General features: G+C 34.2%; 1 protein-coding gene across 5 annotated transcripts; it reads left to right on the top strand.

Annotated features, from left to right (window-relative positions):
• Nucleotides 1–889: 889 nt before the first annotated feature.
• Nucleotides 890–19,141, top strand: LOC143251062 (uncharacterized). 5 transcript variants are annotated; one of them, XR_013028475.1, is made up of 3 exons: nucleotides 890–1,013; nucleotides 8,111–8,172; nucleotides 17,732–19,141. XR_013028475.1 is itself a non-coding variant. In XM_076502407.1 (3 exons), exon 3 carries the CDS (start codon nucleotides 12,814–12,816, stop codon nucleotides 13,744–13,746), a length of 933 nt encoding a protein of 310 aa, XP_076358522.1. In that variant the 5' UTR covers nucleotides 919–1,013; nucleotides 8,111–8,172; nucleotides 12,807–12,813; the 3' UTR covers nucleotides 13,747–14,026. The 5 variants fall into 5 exon arrangements, 4 of the variants coding, with proteins under 4 accessions (XP_076358521.1, XP_076358522.1, XP_076358523.1 ...); XM_076502407.1 differs by lacking the exon at nucleotides 17,732–19,141 and adding an exon at nucleotides 12,807–14,026 and having other exon boundaries at nucleotides 919–1,013; XM_076502408.1 differs by lacking the exon at nucleotides 17,732–19,141 and adding an exon at nucleotides 12,807–14,026 and having other exon boundaries at nucleotides 927–1,013; nucleotides 8,114–8,172.
• The last annotated feature ends 1,935 nt before the right edge of the window (nucleotides 19,142–21,076 follow it).

Below are 21,076 nucleotides of genomic sequence, written 5' to 3'. Positions count from 1 at the left end.
GCTAGTAATGCTTGGTTTGAACTTCGCGCAAAGCTACTTGAGGACTATCTGCGCTAGCCGTCCCTAATTTAGTAGTGTAAAACTAGAGGGAAGGCAGCTAGTCATCACCAACTCTTGGGCTACTCTTTCACCAACGAATAGTGGGATTGATCGTTACTTTATATCGTCACCACGGCTGAAAGAGCCAGCATGTTTGGTGTGATGGGGATTCGAACCCGCGACACTCAGAATACGAGTCGAGTGTCTTAACCACCTGGCCATGCCGGACCATCTAGTGATGTATACGACTTACTGAGAGAGAGAGAATAAAAAATAATAATAATGTTAAACATGAAAATAAAATTAGAACAGAGAGAGAGAGAAAGAAAGAAGAGGTCTTTCAGGCGCCAGCATGCCAGGGATCTGTGAATCTAATGGCTGAGAATTTGGTGGGAGGCGTAAGGCGACATGAGCTCGCACCTTGTAGTTTCACTTGCTTATGAGCCCAGTATCTTCATTTTCTTATTGATTCGCTAAAGTCTGTATGTCATACCAAACAAACAAACAAACAAACATACCTTGATATCAAAACGCCATCTAGTGACTCAGTGGCTAGTTTGAAGGCTCATACCGGATTTTGATACTCGTGATACTAGATACTGGTAATATAATTTTATTTGTACAAGAAGAGATAATCTCATTACCTCAATGACAAGGGATGTTACTGTTTGTTTATAGTTATATAAAAATATAATATCTATTAACTAATACCAAACTAAAGTATCTTAGACTGTGAATTAGTAACGTAATCGAAAAAACCCAACAAAAACATACAAAACGAGAATTTGTGTCTGTCTGTAACAGTTATAATGAGAAGTAGCCTGTGGTAGATAACTAGAGTGTACTGATAGTTTATCGTAAGTTGCTATGGAAACGCTTTATCGGCTGTATGTTCGCAAGACAGAAACCATGATTAGCTCATACGCCTACAAAGTTAGTTATTATTCAAGTTTCTACGTCACTGGATCAGTCAGGTATACGCCATTTTATTATTTTCGAATTACTAAATTATACAAGTTAGTCTATCCCAATACAATAAATACTTAGGTTAGGTTTAAGAGAAACAATTAGCACTTCGGAAAAAAAATGTTTGCTAAGACACCCTTCAGTAAAGAAATACTAAGTTAAATAGTTGTAATGGGTTAATATCTCTGTTAACTGAAATTCATCCTCTAAAATCAGAACTAAACATTCAAAATACGATAGGCCCGGCATGGCGTGTTAAGGCGTGCGACTCGTAGTCTGAGGGTCGCGAGTTCGCATCCCCGTCGCGCTAAACATGCTCTCCCTTTCAGCCGTGGGGGCGATATAATGTAACGATCAATACCACAATTCGTTGGTAAAAGAGTAGCCCAGTAGTTGGCGGTAGGTGGTGATGACTATCTGCTTTCCCTCTAGTCTTACACTGCTAAATTAGGGATGGCTAGCTCAGATAGCTCTCGAGAAGCTTTATACTGAGATTCAAGTAGCTTTGCACGAAATAAATAAACAGTAATATCTTTCCAGTAAAAAGAAAAAAATGTACGAATATTAAAGAAGTTAATTTTTTCAGTCGCAATTAAAATTAATAAGTAATTTAAAGCAGATTTTAGTGTAACATTCATAACATCATTAGGTCAAGTGAATTAATACAACCATCGGTACATTTTTAGTTGCCCCCAGTCACACAAATTGTACATCTGCGGACTTACAACGCTATAATACGAGTTTCGAAAGCCATGATAAGTAGATCATAGATAGTTCATTGTGCAGCTGTGTGCGTAATTACAAACAGTGAAACTCCCTTTGGCTGAAATGGGGAGAAAAGATGACGAAATCGCAGCTTGCAGTAAGCATACACAGTCATCGTAACATTTTTAAAACTTTGAGTCTGAAAGCTATTTTATAATATGTCGGAAATGTTAATTAAAGGCATTAAGACAATATCACATGTGAGACTACACTGTAAAGTTCCTAACTTTATAAGTAGGTTCTTGGTTTAAATTTCTCGCAAAGCCACACTAGGGCTATCTGTGCTAGCCGTCCCTAATTTAGCAGTGTGAGACTAGAGGGAAGGCTGTAAGTCATCACCACCCCCATCATCAACTCTTAGGCTACTCTTTTACCAACGAATAGTAAAACTGACTCTAACATTATACCGCCTCCATGGGTGCAAGGGCAAGCATGTTTGGTGCAATGGGAATTTGAACCCGCGACCCTCAGATCACGAGTCGTGTGCCTTAACCACCTGGTCATGCTGGCCGTAGGTTCTCAGCCACGATATATTTAATGTATTTAAGTGTTACATAATTCTCTTTCTTTAAACTATTTTGATGTACAAACCATACAGGACTTACACGCGTTCTACAGCTACATGTAATACCAAACCCACCATTTCAAATTAAATTGTGTAAACTATTTAAAAAACTGCCAACAGCGATTAGCAGGACTAACTGCAATATCTAGGTTTTGTTCAATCATCGCTAATTCTATGAATTAACACAAAATCCAAATCATATCTTATCGCAACAAAGGCTGAGTATTAATGTTAAAAGTATTCAGATGTGATTATAGAAAGGAATAGAAACCCAACAGAGATTGTAGTTATTACCATGTTAGTTAAGATGTGGTTATACAAAGGAATAGAAACCCAACAGAGATTTTAATTATTACCATGTTAGTTAAGATGTGGTTATACAAAGGAATAAGAACCCAACTGAGATTGTAGTTATTACCATGTTAGCTAATACGTGATCATATAAAGAAATAGGAACCCAACTGACATTTTAGTTATTACCATATCAGCTAAGACTTAATCACATAAAGGATTAGGAACCCAACTGAGATTTAAATTATTACATATTAGCTAAGATGTGGTTATATAAATGATTGGGAACCCTACTGAGATTTTTGTTAAAACAATGTTAGCTTAGACGTGATCATATAAAGGTTAAAGAACCCAACTGAGATTTTAGTTATTACCATATTAGAAAAGATGTAGTCACATAATGGATTACTAAACTAACTGAGGTCTTAGTTACTACCATAGGAGATAAGACGTGATCCTATAAAGGATTACGAACACAACGGAGAATTTAGTTATTACTATATCAGCTGAGGCGTGATCATATAAAGGATTCGAAACACAACTGAGATTTTAATTATTATGATATCAGTTAAGACATGATAATTAAAGAGTTAGGAATCTAACTGAGATTTTAGTTATTACCATATTATCTAAGACATAATCATATAAAAGATTAGGAACACAACTGAGGTTTTAGTTATTACATATTATCTAAGATATGGTCATATGAAAGATTAGGAATACAACAGGGATTTTAGTTATTGCCATGATAACAAAAGTGGGGTCATATAAAAGATTAGAAACACAACTTAAATTTTAATTATTACCGTATTAGCTAAGGCGTGATCATATAAAGGATTAAGAAACCAACTGAGATTTTAGTTATTACATATTAGCTAAGATGGGGTCATATAAAGGATTAGGAAACCAACAGAGATTTTAATTATTACCATATTAGTTAAGACGTGATCATATAAAGGATGAAGAACCAAACTGAGATTTTAGTTATTACCGTAATAGCTAAGACGTGATCATATAAAGGATTAGGAACCAAACTGAGATTTATATATTACCATTTCAGGTAAGATGTGGTCATATAAAGGATTAGGAACGAAACTGAGATTTTATTTATTACCATATTTCCTAAGATATGATCATGTAAAGGATTAGGAATGCAACAGAAATTTTAATTATTACCATATTAGTTAAGACGTGATCCTATAAAGGATTATGAACCCAACGGAGATGTTAGTTATTAATGTATCAGCTGAGACGTGATCATGTAAAAAATGAGGAACCCAACTGAGATTTTAGTTATTACCGTATTAGCTGAAACGTGATCATTTTAAGGATTATGAACATAATTGAGATTTATTTATTACCACTTTAACTAAGACATAATCATATAAAGGAATAGAAACTCAACTGAGATTTTATTTATTACCATATTACCTAAGATGTGATCATATAAAGAATTAGGATTCCAACAGATATTTTAATTATTACCATATTAGTTAAGACGTGATCATATAGAGGATTAGGAAACCAACTGATATTGTAGTTGTTACCATATTAGCTAAGACGTGATCATATGAAGGATTAGGAATCTTACTGAGATTTTAATTATTACATATTAGCTAAGATATGGTTATATAAAGAATTAGGAACATAACTGACATTTTAGTTATTACCATATTAGCCACCATTTGGTCATGTAAACAATTAGGAACCCAACGGATATTTTAGTTATTACATATTAGCTAAGATGTGGTTATATAAAGGATTAGGAATCCAACTGAGATTTTAGTTATTGCCATGATAACTGAGATGTGGTCATATAAAGGATTAGAAACACATCTGAGATTTTAATTATTATGATATCAGTTAAGACATGATAATTAAAGAATTAGGAATCCAACTGAGATTTTAGTTATTACCATTTTATCTAAGACATAATCATATAAAAGATTAGGAACACAACCGAGGTTTTAGTTATTACATATTAGCAAAGATATGGTCATATAAAAGATTAGGAATCCAACAGGGATTTTAGTTATTGCCATGATAACGAAAGTGGGGTTATATAAAAGATTAGAAACACAACTTTAATTTTAATTAGTACCGTAATAGCTAAGGCGTGATCATATAAAGGATAAAGAACCCAACTGAGATTTTAGTTATTACATACTAGCTACGATGGGGTCATATAAAGGATTAGGAAACCAACAGAGATTTTAATTATTACCATATTAATTAAGACGTGATCCTATAAAGGATTAGGAAACCAACTGAGATTTTAGTTATTACATATTAGCTAAAATGGGGTCATATAAAAAATTAAGAACACAACTGATATTTTAGTTATTACCATATTAGCTAAGATGTGGTTATATAAAGGATTAAGAACCAAACTGAGATTTTATTTATTACCGTGTTAGTTAAGACGTGATCATATAATGGATGAGGAAACAAACTAAAATTTTAGTTGTTACCATATTAGCTAAGACATGGTCATATAAAGGAGGAGGAACCCAACTGAAATTTTAATTATTACCATATTACCTAAGACGTGATCATAAAAAGGATGAGGAACCCGACTGAGATTTTAGTTAATACTATATTAGCTAAGATATGATCATATATAGGATTGGAAACTCAACTGACATTATAGTCATTATCATATTAGGTAAGACGTTATCATATAAAAGATTAGGAAACCAAATGAGATATTAGTTATTCCCATGATAGCTAAGATGTGGTCATATAAAGAATTCGAAACACAACTGATATTTTAATTATTACCATATTAGTTAAGACCTGATCATATAAAGGATTAGAAACTCAACTGAGATTTTAATTATTATGATATCAGTTAAGACATGATCATTAAAGGATTAGGAATCCAACTGAGATTTTAGTTATTACCATATTATCTAAGACATAATCATATAAAAGATTAAAAACACAACTGACATTTTAGTAATTACATATTAGCAAAGATATGGTCATATAAGGGATTAGAAACCCAACAGGGATTATAGTTATTGCCATGAGAACGAAAGTGGGGTCATATAAAAGATTAGAAACACAACTTAAATTTTAATTGGTACCGTATTTGCTTAGGCGTGATCATATAAAGGATTAAGAACCGAACTGAGATTTTAGTTATTACATATTAGCTAAGATGGGGTCATATAAAGGATTAGGAAACGAACTGAGATTTTAGATATTACCATATTAGTTAAGAGGTGATCATATAAAGGATGAAGAACCAAACTGAGATTTTAGTTATTACCGTAATAGCTAAGACGTGATCATATAAAGGATTAGGAACCAAACTGATATTTTATATGTTACCATTTCAGGTAAGATGTGGTCATATAAAGGATTAGAAACGAAACTGAGATTTTATTTATTACCATATTACCTAAGATGTGATCATGTAAAGGATTAGGAATCCAACAGAAATTTTAAATATTACCATATTAGTTAAGACGTGATCCTATAAAGGATTATGAACCCAACGGAGATGTTAGTTATTAATGTATCAGCTGAGACGTGATCATGTAAAAAAAGAGGAACCCAACTGAGATTTTAGTTATTACCGTATTAGCTGAAACGTGATCATTTTAAGGATTATGAACATAATTGAGATTTTATTTATTACCACATTAACTAAGACTTAATCTTATAAAGGATTAGGAACCCAACGGAGATTTTAGTTATTACCATGATAGCTAAGATGTAGTCATATAAAGGATTAGAAACGCAACTGAGATTTTATTTATTACCATATTACCTAAGATGTGATCATATAAAGGATTAGGAATCCAACAGAGATTTTAATTATTACCATATTAGTTAAGACGTGATCATATAAAGGATTAGGAAACCAACTGATATTTTAGTTATTACATATTAGCTAAGATATGGTTATATAAAGAATTAGTAACACAATTGACATTTTAGTTATTACCATATTAGCCACCATTTGGTCATGTAAATAATTAGGAACCCAACGGATATTTTAGTTATTGCATATGAGCTAAAATGTGGTTATATAGAGGATTAGGAAATTAACTGATATTGTAGTTGTTACCATATTAGCTAAGACGTGATCATATGAAGGATTAGGAATCTTACTGAGATTTTAATTATTACATATTAGCTAAGATATGGTTATATAAAGAATTAGGAACATAACTGACATTTTAGTTATTATCATATTAGCCACCATTTGGTCATGTAAATAATTAGGAACCCAACGGATATTTTAGTTATTACATATTAGCTAAGATGTGGTTATATAAAGGATTAGGAATGCAACTGAGATTTTAGGTATTGCCATGATAACTGAGATGTGGTCATATAAAGGATTAAGAATCCAACTGAGATTTTAGGTATTGCCATGATAACTGAGATGTGGTCATATAAAGGATTAGAAACACATCTGAGATTTTAATTGTTACCATATTAGCTAAGGCGTTATCATATAAAAGGATTAGAAACACAACAGATATTTTTGTTATTACCATATTAGGTAAGATGTGGTTATATATATGATTGGGAAACCAATTGAAATTTCAGTTATAACCAAGTTTGCTATTTCGTGATCATATAAAGAATTAGAAACCCAACTGAGATTTTAGTTATTACCGCATTAGTTAAGGTGTGATCATATAAAAGATTCGGAACCCAAGTGAGATTTTAGATATTACCATATTAGATAAGATGTGGTCATATAAAGGATTAAAAATCCCACTGAGATTTTAGATATTACCATATTAGCTAAGACGTGATCATATATTGAATGGGGAACCCAACTGAGATTTTAGTTATTACCGTAGTAGCTAAGACTTGATCATATGAAAAATTATGAACCCAACGGAGATTTTGGTTATTACAATATTTGCTAAGACGTGATCATTTTAAGGATTATGAACATAATTGATATTCTATTTATTACCACGTTAACTAAGGCATAATCATATAAATGATTAGAAACCCAACGGAGATTCTATTTATTACCACATTAACTAAGGCATAATCACATAAATGATTAGGAACCCAACGGAGATTTTTGTTATTACCATGATAGCTAAAATGTGGTCATATAAAGGATTGGTAACCCAGCGGAAATTTAATTATTACCATGTCAGCTAATACGTGATCATATAAAAGATTAGGAACCCAACTGAGATTTTAGTTATTACATATTAGCTAAGATGGGGTCATATAAAGGATTAGAAACACAATTAAGATTTTAATTATTACCATAATAACTAAGATGTGGTTATATAAAGGATTGAGAACCCAGCTGAGATTTTAGTTATTACCAAGTGAGCTAATACGTGATCTTATAAAGGATTAGGAACCCAATTGAGATTTTAGATATTACCGCGTTATCATATAGAGGATTAGGAACCCAACTGAGATTTTAGATATTACCATATAAAGGATGTTGTCATACAAACACTTCTGAGATTTTAATTATTACCATATCAGCAGGTGGAGCTGACTTGCCAATAAGATCGAAGTTTGAACAGGAAGGTGTAGACTGAAATAAGGTTAGTGATGCTTGGTTTAAACTTCGCGCAAAGCTACTCGAGGGCTATCTGCACTAGCCGTCCCTAATTTAGTAGTGTAAGACTAGACGGAAGGCTGCTAGTAATCACCAACTCTTGGGCGACTCTTTCACCAACGAATAGTGGGATTGATCGTTACTTTATAACGTCACCACGTCTGAAAGAGCAAGCCTGTTTGGTGTGATGGGGATTCGGACCCGCGATCCTCAGATTACGAGTCGAGTGTCTTAACCAGCTGGCCATGCCGAACCATCTAGTGATGTATACGACTTAGTGAGAGAGAGAGAATAAAAAATAATAATAATGTTAAACATGAAAGGTAAAATTAGAGCAGAGAGAGAGAAAGAAAGAAGAGGTCTTTTAGGCACCAGGGTGCCAGGGATCTGTGAATCTAATGGCTGATAATTTGGTGGGAGGGGAACATGAGCTCGCACCTTGTAGTTTCACTTGCTTATGAAGTATCTTCATTTTTTATTGATTCGTAAAGTCTGTATGTCATACCTTGATATCAAAGCGCCATCTAGTGACACAGTGGTTAGTTTGAAGGCTTATACCGGATTTTGATACTCGTGATACTAGATACTGGTAACATAATTTTATTTGTACAAGAAGAGATAATCTCATTACCTCAATGACAAGGGATGTTACTGTTTGTTTATAGTTATATAAAAATATAATATCTATTAACTAATACCAAACTAAAGTATCTTAGACTGTGAATTAGTAACGTAATCGAAAAAACCAACAAAAACATACATCACGAGAATTTGTGTCTGTCTGTAACAGTTATAATGAGAAGTAGCCTATGGTAGATAACTAGAGTGTGCTGATAGTTTATCGTAAGTTGCTATGGAAACGCTTTATCTCTGTATTTTCGCAAGACAGAATTCATTATTGGCTCATACGCCTACAAAGTTAGTTATTATTCAAGTTTCTACGTCACCGGATCAGTCAGGTATACGCCATTTTATTATTTTCGAATTACTAAATTATACAAGTTAGTTTATCCCAATACAATAAATACTTAGGTTAGTGTTTCAGTAAAACAATCAGCACTTCGGAAAAAAATGTTTGCTAAGATACCCTTCAGTAAAGAAATACTAAGTTAAATAGTTGTAATGGGTTAATATCTCTGTTAACTGAAATTCATCCTCTAAAATCAGAACTAAACATTCAAAATACGATAGGCCCGGCATGGCGTGTTAAGGCGTGCGACTCGTAGTCTGAGGGTCGCGAGTTCGCATCTCCGTCGCGCTAAGCATGCTCTCCCTTTCAGCCGTGGGGGCGTTATAATTTAACGCTCAATCCCACTACTCATTGGTAAAAGAGTAGCCCAGTAGTTGGCGGTAGATGGTGATGACTAGCTGCCTTCCCTCTAGTCTTACACTGCTAAATTAGGGATGGCTAGCACAGATAGCCCTCGTGTAGCTTTATACTGAGATTCAAGTAGCTTTGCACGAAATAAATAAACAGTAATATCTTTCCAGTAAAATGAAAAAAAAATGTTCGAATATTAAAGAAGTTGCTTTTTCAGTCGCAATTAAAATTAATCACTAATGTAAAGCAGATTTTAATGTAACATTTATAACACAATCAAATCAAGTGAATTATTAGAACCATCGGTACTTTTTTAGTTGCTCCCAGTCACACAAATTGTACATCTGCGGTCTTACAACGCTATAATACGAGTTTCGAAAGCCATGATAAGCAAATCATAGATAGTTCTTTGTGCAGCTGTGTGCGTAATTACAAACAGTGAAACTCCCTTTGGCTCAAATGGGGAGAAAAGATGACGAAATCGCAGCTTGCAGTAAGCATACACAGCCATCGTAACATTTTTCAAAACTTTGAGTCTGAAAGCTATTTTATAATATGTCGGAAATGTTAATTAAAGGCATTAAGACAACATCACATATGAGACTACACTGTAAAGTTCTAACTTTATAAGTAGGTTCTTGGTTTGAATTTCTCGCAAAACCACACTAGGGCTATCTGTGCTAGCAGTCCCTAATTTAGCAGTGTAAGACTAGAAGGAAGGCAGCTAATCATCACCAACCACCGCAAACTCTTGGGCTACTCTTTAAACAACGAATAGTAGGATTGACTGTAACATTATACCGCTTCCATAGGTGCAAGGGCGAGCATGCTTGGAGGTATGGGATTTCGAACCCGCGACCCTCAGATCACAAGTCGTGTGCCTTAACCGCCTGGTCATGCTGGCCGTAGGTTCTTGGTCACGATATATTTAATGTATTTAAGTGTTACATAATTCTCTTTCTTTTTACTATTTTGGGGTGCAAACCATAAAGGACTGACACGCGATCTACAACTACATGTAATACCAAACCCACCATTTTAAATTAAATTGTGTAAACTATTTAAAAAAGTGCCAACAGCGATTAGCAGGACTAACTACAATATCTGTGTTTGGTTCAATCATCGCTAATCCTATGAATTAACACAAAATCCGAATCATATCTTATCGCAACAAAGGCTGAATATTAATGTTAAAAGTATTCAGATGTGATCATATAAAGGATTAGAAACCCAACTGAGATTTTAGTTATTACCATGTTAACTAATACGTGATCATAAAAAAATTAGGAACACAACTGAGATTTTAGTTATTTCCATATTAGCTAAGATATGGTCATATAATGGATTAGGAACTCAACTGAGATGTTAGTTATTACCATATTAGCTAAGATATGGTAATATAATGGATTAGGAACCCAACTGAGATTTTAGTTATTATTGTATTAGCTGGGACGTGATCATATAAAAATTAGGAAACCAATTGAGATTTTAGGTATTACCGTATCAGCTAAGACGTGATCATATGAAAAATTAGAAACCGAACTGAGATTTTTGTTATTACCATATTAGTTAAGATGTGGTCATATAAGGGATTAGGAACCCAATAAAGATTTTAGTTATTACATATTAGCTATGATATGGTCATATAAAGGATTAGGAACCCAAATGAGATTTTTGTTATTACCATGTTAGCTGAGACGTGATCATATAAAGGGTGAGGAACCCAACTGAGATTGTAGTTATTACCATATTAGCTAATAATATTTTAGGCACATGGTTTATTGATATTAAATTAATTTTCATTAGACCTAAATTTACAATTAAATTAAAGGAAAGGAAATGTAAAAACATCAATAGGACTCTTGTATTTATTACTGTCACAATTATAACAATTTGTAATCACTAGCTCACTGTCGTAAGATAATACACAACTACTGTGAAACATTACTATGGAAAGAAATAAACTTATTACAAACCAGTTGAAGGAAAATATCTATATTACTTTGATTTAGTTTAAACTGAAGTTAAAATTGGATTAATATTTCAGTAGATTTTACACGAATTTTATAATTAATGGATAATTTTATAGAATATGATACGCGGAAGTTATAAAGCAGTGCAAGCACAAACAGAGAAAGTGGCCCCGAGCATGGCCAGGTGGTTAAGGCACTCGATTTATAAACTGAGGGTCGCGGGTTTGAATCCCCATGATATCAAACAAGCTCGCCCTTTCAGCCATGGGGGCGTTGTAATGTTATAGTCAATCCCACCATTCGTTGGTAAAGAGTATCCCAAGAGTTGGAGGTGGGTGGTGATGACTAGCTGCCTTCCCTCTAGTCTTACACTGCTAATTTAAGGACGTTTAGCGCAAATAGCCCTCGAGTAGCTTTACGCGAAATTCAAAACAAATCAGAGTATGTACTGTTCTACTTTTAGCTTTTGAGTTTAAAGAAGGGGGCGCTACAGGTGTCCTATCCCAACGTGTTTGTTTGATTGATTGTTTGAAATGAAGCACATGCTGCACAATGGGCTATATATGTTCAGCTCACCACAAGTATCGAAACCCGGTTTCTATCAGCGTGAGTTCGCAGACATGTCACTGTGTCTTTGGGGGGTATCCCAGCTTGGCATGGAAGATTGGAATTGTTTCATTATAACGAGTTTTAATGTTGTTCCTTTTACAGTTGAAGTTTAAGAAATGTGAGGCCGAGGCAAAGAAGTGACAAAACGAATTGAAGACGGAATTTTTGCTCGATCTCGGATAAAATATATGTACATCCACATTAGTCCTGGAATTAGGCACGTGCAAGACAAGTCAGTGCTGTGGTTTTTGCACTAGTGATTTAAATATAACATTTGAAATCAATTTTACTATTTCCATCCCTCACAAATGTATAATATTTTCTATCTTTTTTTTTGTTTGTAAATAGCAGTTACCTATTTTGAGCGTTTAATTCACCCAAAATTATTAATAGAAAGTAGAGAAAAACATACGAACTTGATGAAGGTTATTACGGGACCAAATCCTTTCACCTAACTTGATCGTTGTTATACGATATTCAATCCCACTTGTAAAACATGTCCCAACGATTTAGCTGCCCTCTAGTTCATCAATTTTCAATTATAAAAGGTTAGCGCAAATAACCCCAACATAGATTTCCACGAAATTCAATATGAAATGAATGTTACTGAACTAAAGCTGATCACTACGTGTGGTCTGTCTAAGAACAAAATCAGTATTTCGTACTTATATTGAAACTTCTTTAAAATAAAATATTTTATTATTGTACTCCATACAGGTTTACCATGGGAAACAAACTCTCTTCCTACCCACTTGGAAGAGAGCTGATAAACCATCCTGATGCCAATTTACCGGCCTTACCGTTACCAGCTGACTCATCGTCTACTAAACTGTATGAACCTCTCGACAAATACCTGAAAAGAATTATCGTTGAGGTCGAGAGTTATTATGTAAAAATGACAAAGAAAACATTTACTGTAATTTTTAAAGCTGAACTGTTAGTTGCACTTGAGTTACGGTCAATTCCACGTGAAGTTGCAATATATTTTTCAGTTTTTGAACAAGGGTTTGGGGTAGCTGTCCCACTAGATAAACAGGATCTTACTGGTGTTCCATCATCTCACACTCAAGATCTTCCACGTGCCACATGTGACCAGAATCGCGATCAAATGTCAGAAGAAACAAAAAAACCTTTGGTCAAAGATAAAAGTTTACAAAATGCTATAATTTTGCTGGGAATCGTAATTCTTTACAACAACAAGCTGATAGAACTTGTACAGAAAGCGTCAGCATATCCACCAACACCTGCTTCAGAAGTTGTCAAAGCTGGTCTCAAAAATACTCAGAAACTTAATGAGAAATTTATAAGTAAACTGAGAACTCTTAAGGAACATTTGATTAGGTATACATATTTTTTGGATAAAGTGCTTTTGCACTATACGGCTTTTACACACATCGAACTAGAAGAGTTTTCAACATTAAATGAGGAAAAAAAATGTATACAAAAAATTATTCGTCGCATGAACCCAGAAGAACTGCATCACCTGGTTCATGAAGATGTCACTGTATGTCCAGAACACGTTCTCAGTTTGGTGCTAGGAATGAATGATTCTGTTACAGATCACCTGAAAGAACTGCCATCCCACATTCGTCATCACCAGACAGACAAATATTGGGTGAATAATTACATAAAAATAGCTCCTTTGAAACTAATTTAGACAGTGAACGCTTGGATGATGCTTTGAAACATCTTGGATTTTCTGAAAGCCGGTCACTTGTGTTAAAGAAATGTCTATTAGAAAATCCATATCAAGACCATCAGCCTCTTCTGTATTGGGTAGAAGCCTACATTGACAGCATGTTTAGCTATGACATATTGCTTAACAGATTTAGTCGGTATCCATACAACCCGAATATTGTAGATGAATGGCAAAAAGTGACTGTCTCAAGAGACAACCCAGACGATTCGGATGAAGATGACCTAAAGGTGAGATCAGCTATATAAACCTGACAAACTGTAATCTGTATAACCTTCCACAGCAAATTGAGAATCACCTAAAATCACTGAACGAAAACTCCTTTTCTTCCACGGAACTTCTCATAATCATGCAGATAATATTATCCACAATGGTATACAGCGAAGTGAAGGTTCTAGTGGTCAGGATTTTTCACACGAAGATGGATTCTACATGACGTCAGAGATAAAATATGCACTGGACTGGGCCAAACATAAAAACTATTCTAATAAGGCTGCCGTCATTGTATTCTATGTGGATCCAGGAATTTTAAACAACTACACATGCTTAGACTTGAGCAATGACCAGGAAAAGTGGAAACACGTTATTAGGTACAACAGGCTTGGTAGAGATAGACGTCTGAACATACCAAAACAAACGATAAAGGAATACAAACAGGCAGACTATGTTGAAGGTCCAATGTGTTTCAACCCGAAGGAAGTAGCTTCGTCAAAAGAGCCAAAGGGATTTGGAAGAACGGAAAAAACACAAATTTGTTTAAAATCAAACGGTGTCGCACGTTTATTTGGAAGTATCGAATCGATTAATGCAGTGTTATTCATGTGAACATGTTCGCCCTCTTTATTTCAGAGCTTCACTTGAGCACCCCGCTAGTACAGTGGTAAGTCTACGGATTTATATCGCGAAAATCAGGGTTTGTATTTCCCTCGGTGGTTTCAGCAGATAGCTTGATGTGGCTTTGCTATAAGGAAACATACACACAGAGAGATCTTCACTTGACCAGATGGTTAGGATGTTTGACTCCCAATCTGGGAATCACGAATTTAAATAGTAGTCTATTCCCACCACATATGCTTACCATTTTAGGCGTGAGGTCATTATAATGTGACGGACAATCCCATTGTTTATTGGTAAAAGAGTAGCACAAGAGTTGGCGGTGGGTGGTGATGGCTAGTTTCCTTCCCTCTAGTCCTTCACTGCTAAGTTATTATTTGTTTGGGTTATATGTGCTCTGTCCACCATTGATATTAAAAACAGGTTTTTAGTGTGTAAGTCTACAGACTTTCCGTTGTGCCACTGAGGGCTGTAACTTGGTAACAGAGCAGATACCCCTCTTGTAGGTTTGCGCGAAATTGAAACGAGTGAAATTTTACTTACCTAAATACCAAATAATTAATAAATAATTTTCTTATACAAGAAAGTATTTGATTGAGTAAATGAAAACAGTTTACAACTTAAAATGAATTAATAATTTATTTTTACAAACGTCTGAGGAATTCAGGTGTTACAAATACTTTATGACCACGAACTGGAATAAGACATGAACGATAAACAGAGAAGACAGAAGTAATAAAATTATCTGCAACACATTTATGACGAACTATTGAAACTCCCTAAAAAGGGCACTTGATAATAAAGTATGAAGCACTTTAACATAATTCCTATACTAGGTATTAGGCAAGTTTTCTTCTTATTTCCATCAGTATTACGTTTTATTTTAATTTATGCAAATACATGAACGTTTCCCAATATCGATGTGAAAAATAAATTAAAGAAATCACTCTTACGTTCACAAAATAAATTGAGTCAACTTTATTTTAAATTAACAAGTGCATAACTTGTTTACTTCCATCAGATGTTTTATTTTAATTTATACAAATACATGAACGTTTCCCAATAGTAATAATAAAGAAATCATTACGTTATGTAGTGCACAACTTGTTTAGATGTAAGTCTATACTTAGTAATAACATTATTATGCATGGGCCAAGCGTGTTAAGGCGTGCGACTCGTAATCTGAGGGTCGCGGGTTCGCATCCCCGTCGCGCCAAACATGCTCGCCCTTTCAGCCGTGGGGGCCTTATAACATAACGGTCAATCCCACTATTCATTGGTAAAAAAGTAGCTCCAGAGTTGGCGGTGGGTGGTGATGACTAGCTGCCTTACCTCTAGTCTTACATTACTAAATTAGGGGGACGGCTAGCACAGATAGCCCTCAAGGAGATTTGTGCGAAATTCAAAAACAAACAATGAATTTAGTGCATAACTTGTTCTACATGCAAGTCTATACTTAGTAATAACATTATTATTGCATTGTGCCAAATTTATTTTCACTCCGTGACTTGCAATACATACACGCTTGTGCATCATATAAACTGCTTCTGTACCGTGTTTTGGTTCAATTTAAACAGTTAATGTTTGTTTACCTATATTACAAGTTATTGTATAGACGAGCTTAGTGGCCATATATGGCGTCTCAGTAAATAATTCACTTTCAAACTATAAAGTGATATGATGTCTAATCATAAGTGGGCGATCGTTAAGCTAATGAGAATTTCATGTCGTTGAAAGTTTAATTCGACAAACCACGTGTTTTCTTGTATTTTTTAATAGAAACAAAATATTTTGGTATTTTGACACGAATACTTATGACTGTAGACTTGTATCGAAATTTGTATTGGTGTTATAATAATTCTAAAAACTACGAACGCACTCTCCAGAGTAAAAAATAAATCATGGTCATACCCAAGTGTTTCTTATGCTCTAAAACAATAATTTGGGGAAAATGTATTTTTACATGTAAAATCAAAGTAAATACAATAAATATTTTGTATTGAGTGTTAAGTGTTGTGTTTATCTCAAATTATCTCTCTCTACGTTACTCGCTGGCTCAAAACAGTTGCTATAACTCTTGTTCAGTGTCTTTACAAAATGTCGGTTTCTAGCTTTTTTATTCCACATTCTTACAAACGCTATCAATGACTTCACGATGCCAATTTTACCTCCATTAAACGGGACTGAATAAAATATTTGGATTAATTAATAAAATGTTGTGTCCGTCGTTCTTTAACATTGTGATCAATTTCTTTGTTTTCATAAAGCCTGTGAATTGATATAATTAGAATTACGTTATATTTCCTAGCCGGAACTATGTTGTTCTACAGGACTTCTCTCGTTACACTTGAAGTCAGTTTTACATGAAAATAACACACACATAAAAATGTGTGAGTCCGAATTATTATTTCTATCTATTATACAACGAGCGTAAATTTAAATAAGATAAGTTTGAAGTCATATATTTCCCACGCATACTGCAGTATTACAGCAACGTCCCCCATCGTCCAACGTCCCAGCAACGACAGAAAATTGTTAACTCCGTAGAATGACAAAGGACCAAGGGCAGCTTGAACCAGAACCAAGAGCAGCTTGAAACTAGGTCAACTTGAATTTCTTGACCGAGTTATCTGAAAATTGCAAATGCATAGAATAACTAATAAATTCAAAACACCATATTAATATAAAATATGCAAACTTCGTGGCACTTTCCACTGTATAAAAACTATATTATAGTGGGACATAACTCAATGTATTTCTCAAAAGATTATAACACCACCAATAACACAAACATATCTATTTCTTATAAAGCATATACAACTTGAAGTAAATAAAACTGTTACATAATAAATCGTTGAATCTCTCCAAGAGTATTTATACCTCAAAGCAGTGTCTGTCTGTTCCCAGCCTTTAAAATAAAGGCTAAATGTTTTATAAAGTACTCTCTGAAATTCACTGAAATACAGTCTAATTTTAGTAAACTTTCTCTTGCAAAAGGACTATAGTGTAATAGATTAAGCCTTGTATAACCAAATACAGGGTTGTATATTTCACACAAAGTTGTTTCAAATCTTGTATCTAACAACTGAGGATAATCCTTCTTATCTTGTAGTTGACGATATCGAATTCGTTCTTTGAGCTTCCTTAAGAAGACGTCTCTGAAGCAGCCAATCATAGGTTCTTCTATCAGCCACTTCGATTCCTTCTTTGGAAACAGACTTTCCAATGAACTGTGGAGCTTTATTTCATTACCTGTATTGTACTCTAACGTATTCCATACTGCATGTAACAGTTGCCACATTGAGTTTCTGTTTCAGGGAACATGTATAAGAAACACAACTAAGAACAGAATTTAACATGTTACATTAATGGGGAAAGTTATGTTTCTCCAAAAATACATTCTTTCAAGTTGAATAATAACAAACAAATAAGCTGTTGTGGACTATATGGACAATCACACGAGTTTTAAAGATTAAAATTATCATGAAACGGATTCACTGAGAGGTTCTGATCAGTGTTAGAGTCTGAAATCATGTTCTATCTTGAGATGCAAATTGAGATGAATTGGGCTGGTATTCAATAATGAGATTGAATAAAACCTTTTTTTGTTTTATGAAACATTTATTAAATAGCATGAATTAACATAATTTAAAATAGAAGTACCACAAAGTGAAATATTTAGATAAAATATCTCTTTTTAATACATCAATAAAAGCCCCTTCTGCTATACTGGTAAAAGAACGCTTTACACAATATATTATTAATTTATGACATATATTTATCAACAAAATATAATATATATGTACGGTAGATGATTAATATTTTCAAAAACAATACACATGTATATAATGTTAAATAGAACATTAAAATACCGAATGTAAGCTATAAAAAGCAAGTGTTTCTAACTTTAAGTGTTAACATATGTTTCTACCTTTAAGTGTTAAACACGTTTCTTCCCTTAAGTGTTAACACATGTTCTTTCCCTTAGGCCTGGCATGGCAGAGCGCGCAAGGCGTGCGACTCGTAATCCGAGGGTCGCGGTTTCGCGCCCGCGTCGCGCTAAACATGCTCGCCCTCCCAGCCGTGAGGGTGTATAATGTGACGGTCAATCCCACTATTCGTTGGTAAAAGAGTAGCCCAAGAGTTGGCGGTGGGTGGTGATGACTAGCTGCCTTCCCTCTAGTCTTACACTGCTAAATTAGCTACTAGAGTAGCTTTGTGAGAAATTCCAAAACAAACAAATCTTTCCCTTAAGTGTTAACACATGTTTCTACCTTTAAGTGTTAAACACGTTTCTACCCTTGAGTGTTAACATGTGTTTCTATCTTTAAGTGTTAGATTACTTTTATCTGCAGTTTCTTGTGCTCCACCTCACATTTAAAATGATCAGTCGCAATATGGAGAGAAGTTAGTTGCTTTAAAAAAATCTCCGTTACACCATACATGCTCACTTTTTCAACCGTGGGGGCGTTATAATGTTATAATCAATCCCATCATTCGTTTGTAAAAGAGTAGCCCAAGAGTTGGCGGTGGGTGGTGATGACTAGCTGCCTTCCCTCCAGTCTTACACTGCTTAATTAGGGAAGGCTAGCACAGATAGCTCTCGTGTAGCTTTATACTGAGATTCAAGTAGCTTTGCACGAAATAAATAAACAGTAATATCTTTCCAGTAAAAAGAAAAAAAAATGTTCGAATATTAAAGAAGTTGCTTTTTCAGTCGCAATTAAAATTAATCACTAATGTAAAGCAGATTTTAATGTAACATTTATAACACCATCTTATCAAGTGAATTATTAGAACCATCGGTACTTTTTTAGTTGCTCCCAGTCACACAAATTGTACATCTGCGGTCTTACAACGCTATAATACGAGTTTCGAAAGCCATGATAAGCAGATCATAGATAGTTCTTTGTGCAGCTGTGTGCGTAATTACAAACAGTGAAACTCCCTTTGGCTCAAATGGGGAGAAAAGATGACGAAATCGCAGCTTGCAGTAAGCATACACAGCCATCGTAACATTTTTCAAAACTTTGAGTCTGAAAGCTATTTTATAATATGTCGGAAATGTTAATTAAAGGCATTAAGACAACATCACATATGAGACTACACTGTAAAGTTCCTAACTTTATAAGTAGGTTCTTGGTTTGAATTTCTCGCAAAACCACACTAGGGCTATCTGTGCTAGCAGTCCCTAATTTAGCAGTGTAAGACTAGAAGGAAGGCAGCTAATCATCACCAACCACCGCAAACTCTTGGGCTACTCTTTAAACAACGAATAGTAGGATTGACTGTAACATTATACCGCTTCCATAGGTGCAAGGGCGAGCATGCTTGGAGCTATGGGATTTCGAACCCGCGACCCTCAGATCACAAGTCGTGTGCCTTAACCGCCTGGTCATGCTGGCCGTAGGTTCTTGGTCACGATATATTTAATGTATTTAAGTGTTACATAATTCTCTTTCTTTTTACTATTTTGGGGTGCAAACCATAAAGGACTGACACGTGATCTACAACTACATGTAATACCAAACCCACCATTTTAAATTAAATTGTGTAAACTATTTAAAAAAACTGCCAACAGCGATTAGCAGGACTAACTACAATATCTGTGTTTGGTTCAATCATCGCTAATCCTATGAATTAACACAAAATCCGAATCATATCTTATCGCAACAAAGGCTGAATATTAATGTTAAAAGTATTCAGATGTGATCATATAAAGGATTAGAAACCCAACTGAGATTTTAGTTATTACCATGTTAACTAATACGTGATCATATAAAAAATTAGGAACACAACTGAGATTTTAGTTATTACCATATTAGCTAAGATATGGTCATATAATGGATTAGGAACCCAACTGAGATTTTAGTTATTATTGTATTAGCTAGGACGTGATCATATAAAAATTAGGAAACCAATTGAGATTTTAGGTATTACCGTATCAGCTAAGACGTGATCATATGAAAAATTAGGAACCGAACTGAGATTTTTGTTATTACCATATTAGTTAAGATGTGGTGATATAAGGGATTAGGAACCCAATAAAGATTTTAGTTATTACATATTAGCTATGATATGGTCATATAAAGGATTAGGAACCCAACTGAGATTGTAGTTATTACCATATTAGCTAATAATATTTTAGGCACATGGTTTATTGATATTAAATTAATTTTCATTAGACCTAAATTTACAATTAAATTAAAGGAAAGGAAATGTAAAACATCAATAGGACTCTTGTATTTATTACTGTCACAATTATAACAATTTGTAATCACTAGCTCACTGTCGTAAGATAATACACAACTACTGTGAAACATTACTATGGAAAGAAATAAACTTATTACAAACCAGTTGAAGGAAAATATCTATATTACTTTGATTTAGTTTAAACTGAAGTTAAAATTGGATTAATATTTCAGTAGATTTTACACGAATTTTATAATTAATGGAT

The sequence above is a fragment of the Tachypleus tridentatus genome, chromosome 5 (assembly GCF_004210375.1).
Source record: "Tachypleus tridentatus isolate NWPU-2018 chromosome 5, ASM421037v1, whole genome shotgun sequence".
NCBI lineage: Eukaryota > Metazoa > Arthropoda > Merostomata > Xiphosura > Limulidae > Tachypleus > Tachypleus tridentatus.
The sequence above is the reverse complement of the archived record's forward strand: the minus strand, read 5'-3'. Positions and strand labels throughout refer to the sequence as shown.

Excerpts from the sequence above, each read along its gene's own strand:
- LOC143251062 (XM_076502406.1), top strand. The coding sequence starts at position 907 with ATGGAAACGCTTTATCGGCTGTATGTTCGCAAGACAGAAACCATGATT. Across the intron at positions 1,014-12,806 it reads TACGTCACTGGATCAGTCAG|GTTTACCATGGGAAACAAAC; the intron begins GTATACGCCATT and ends TACTCCATACAG.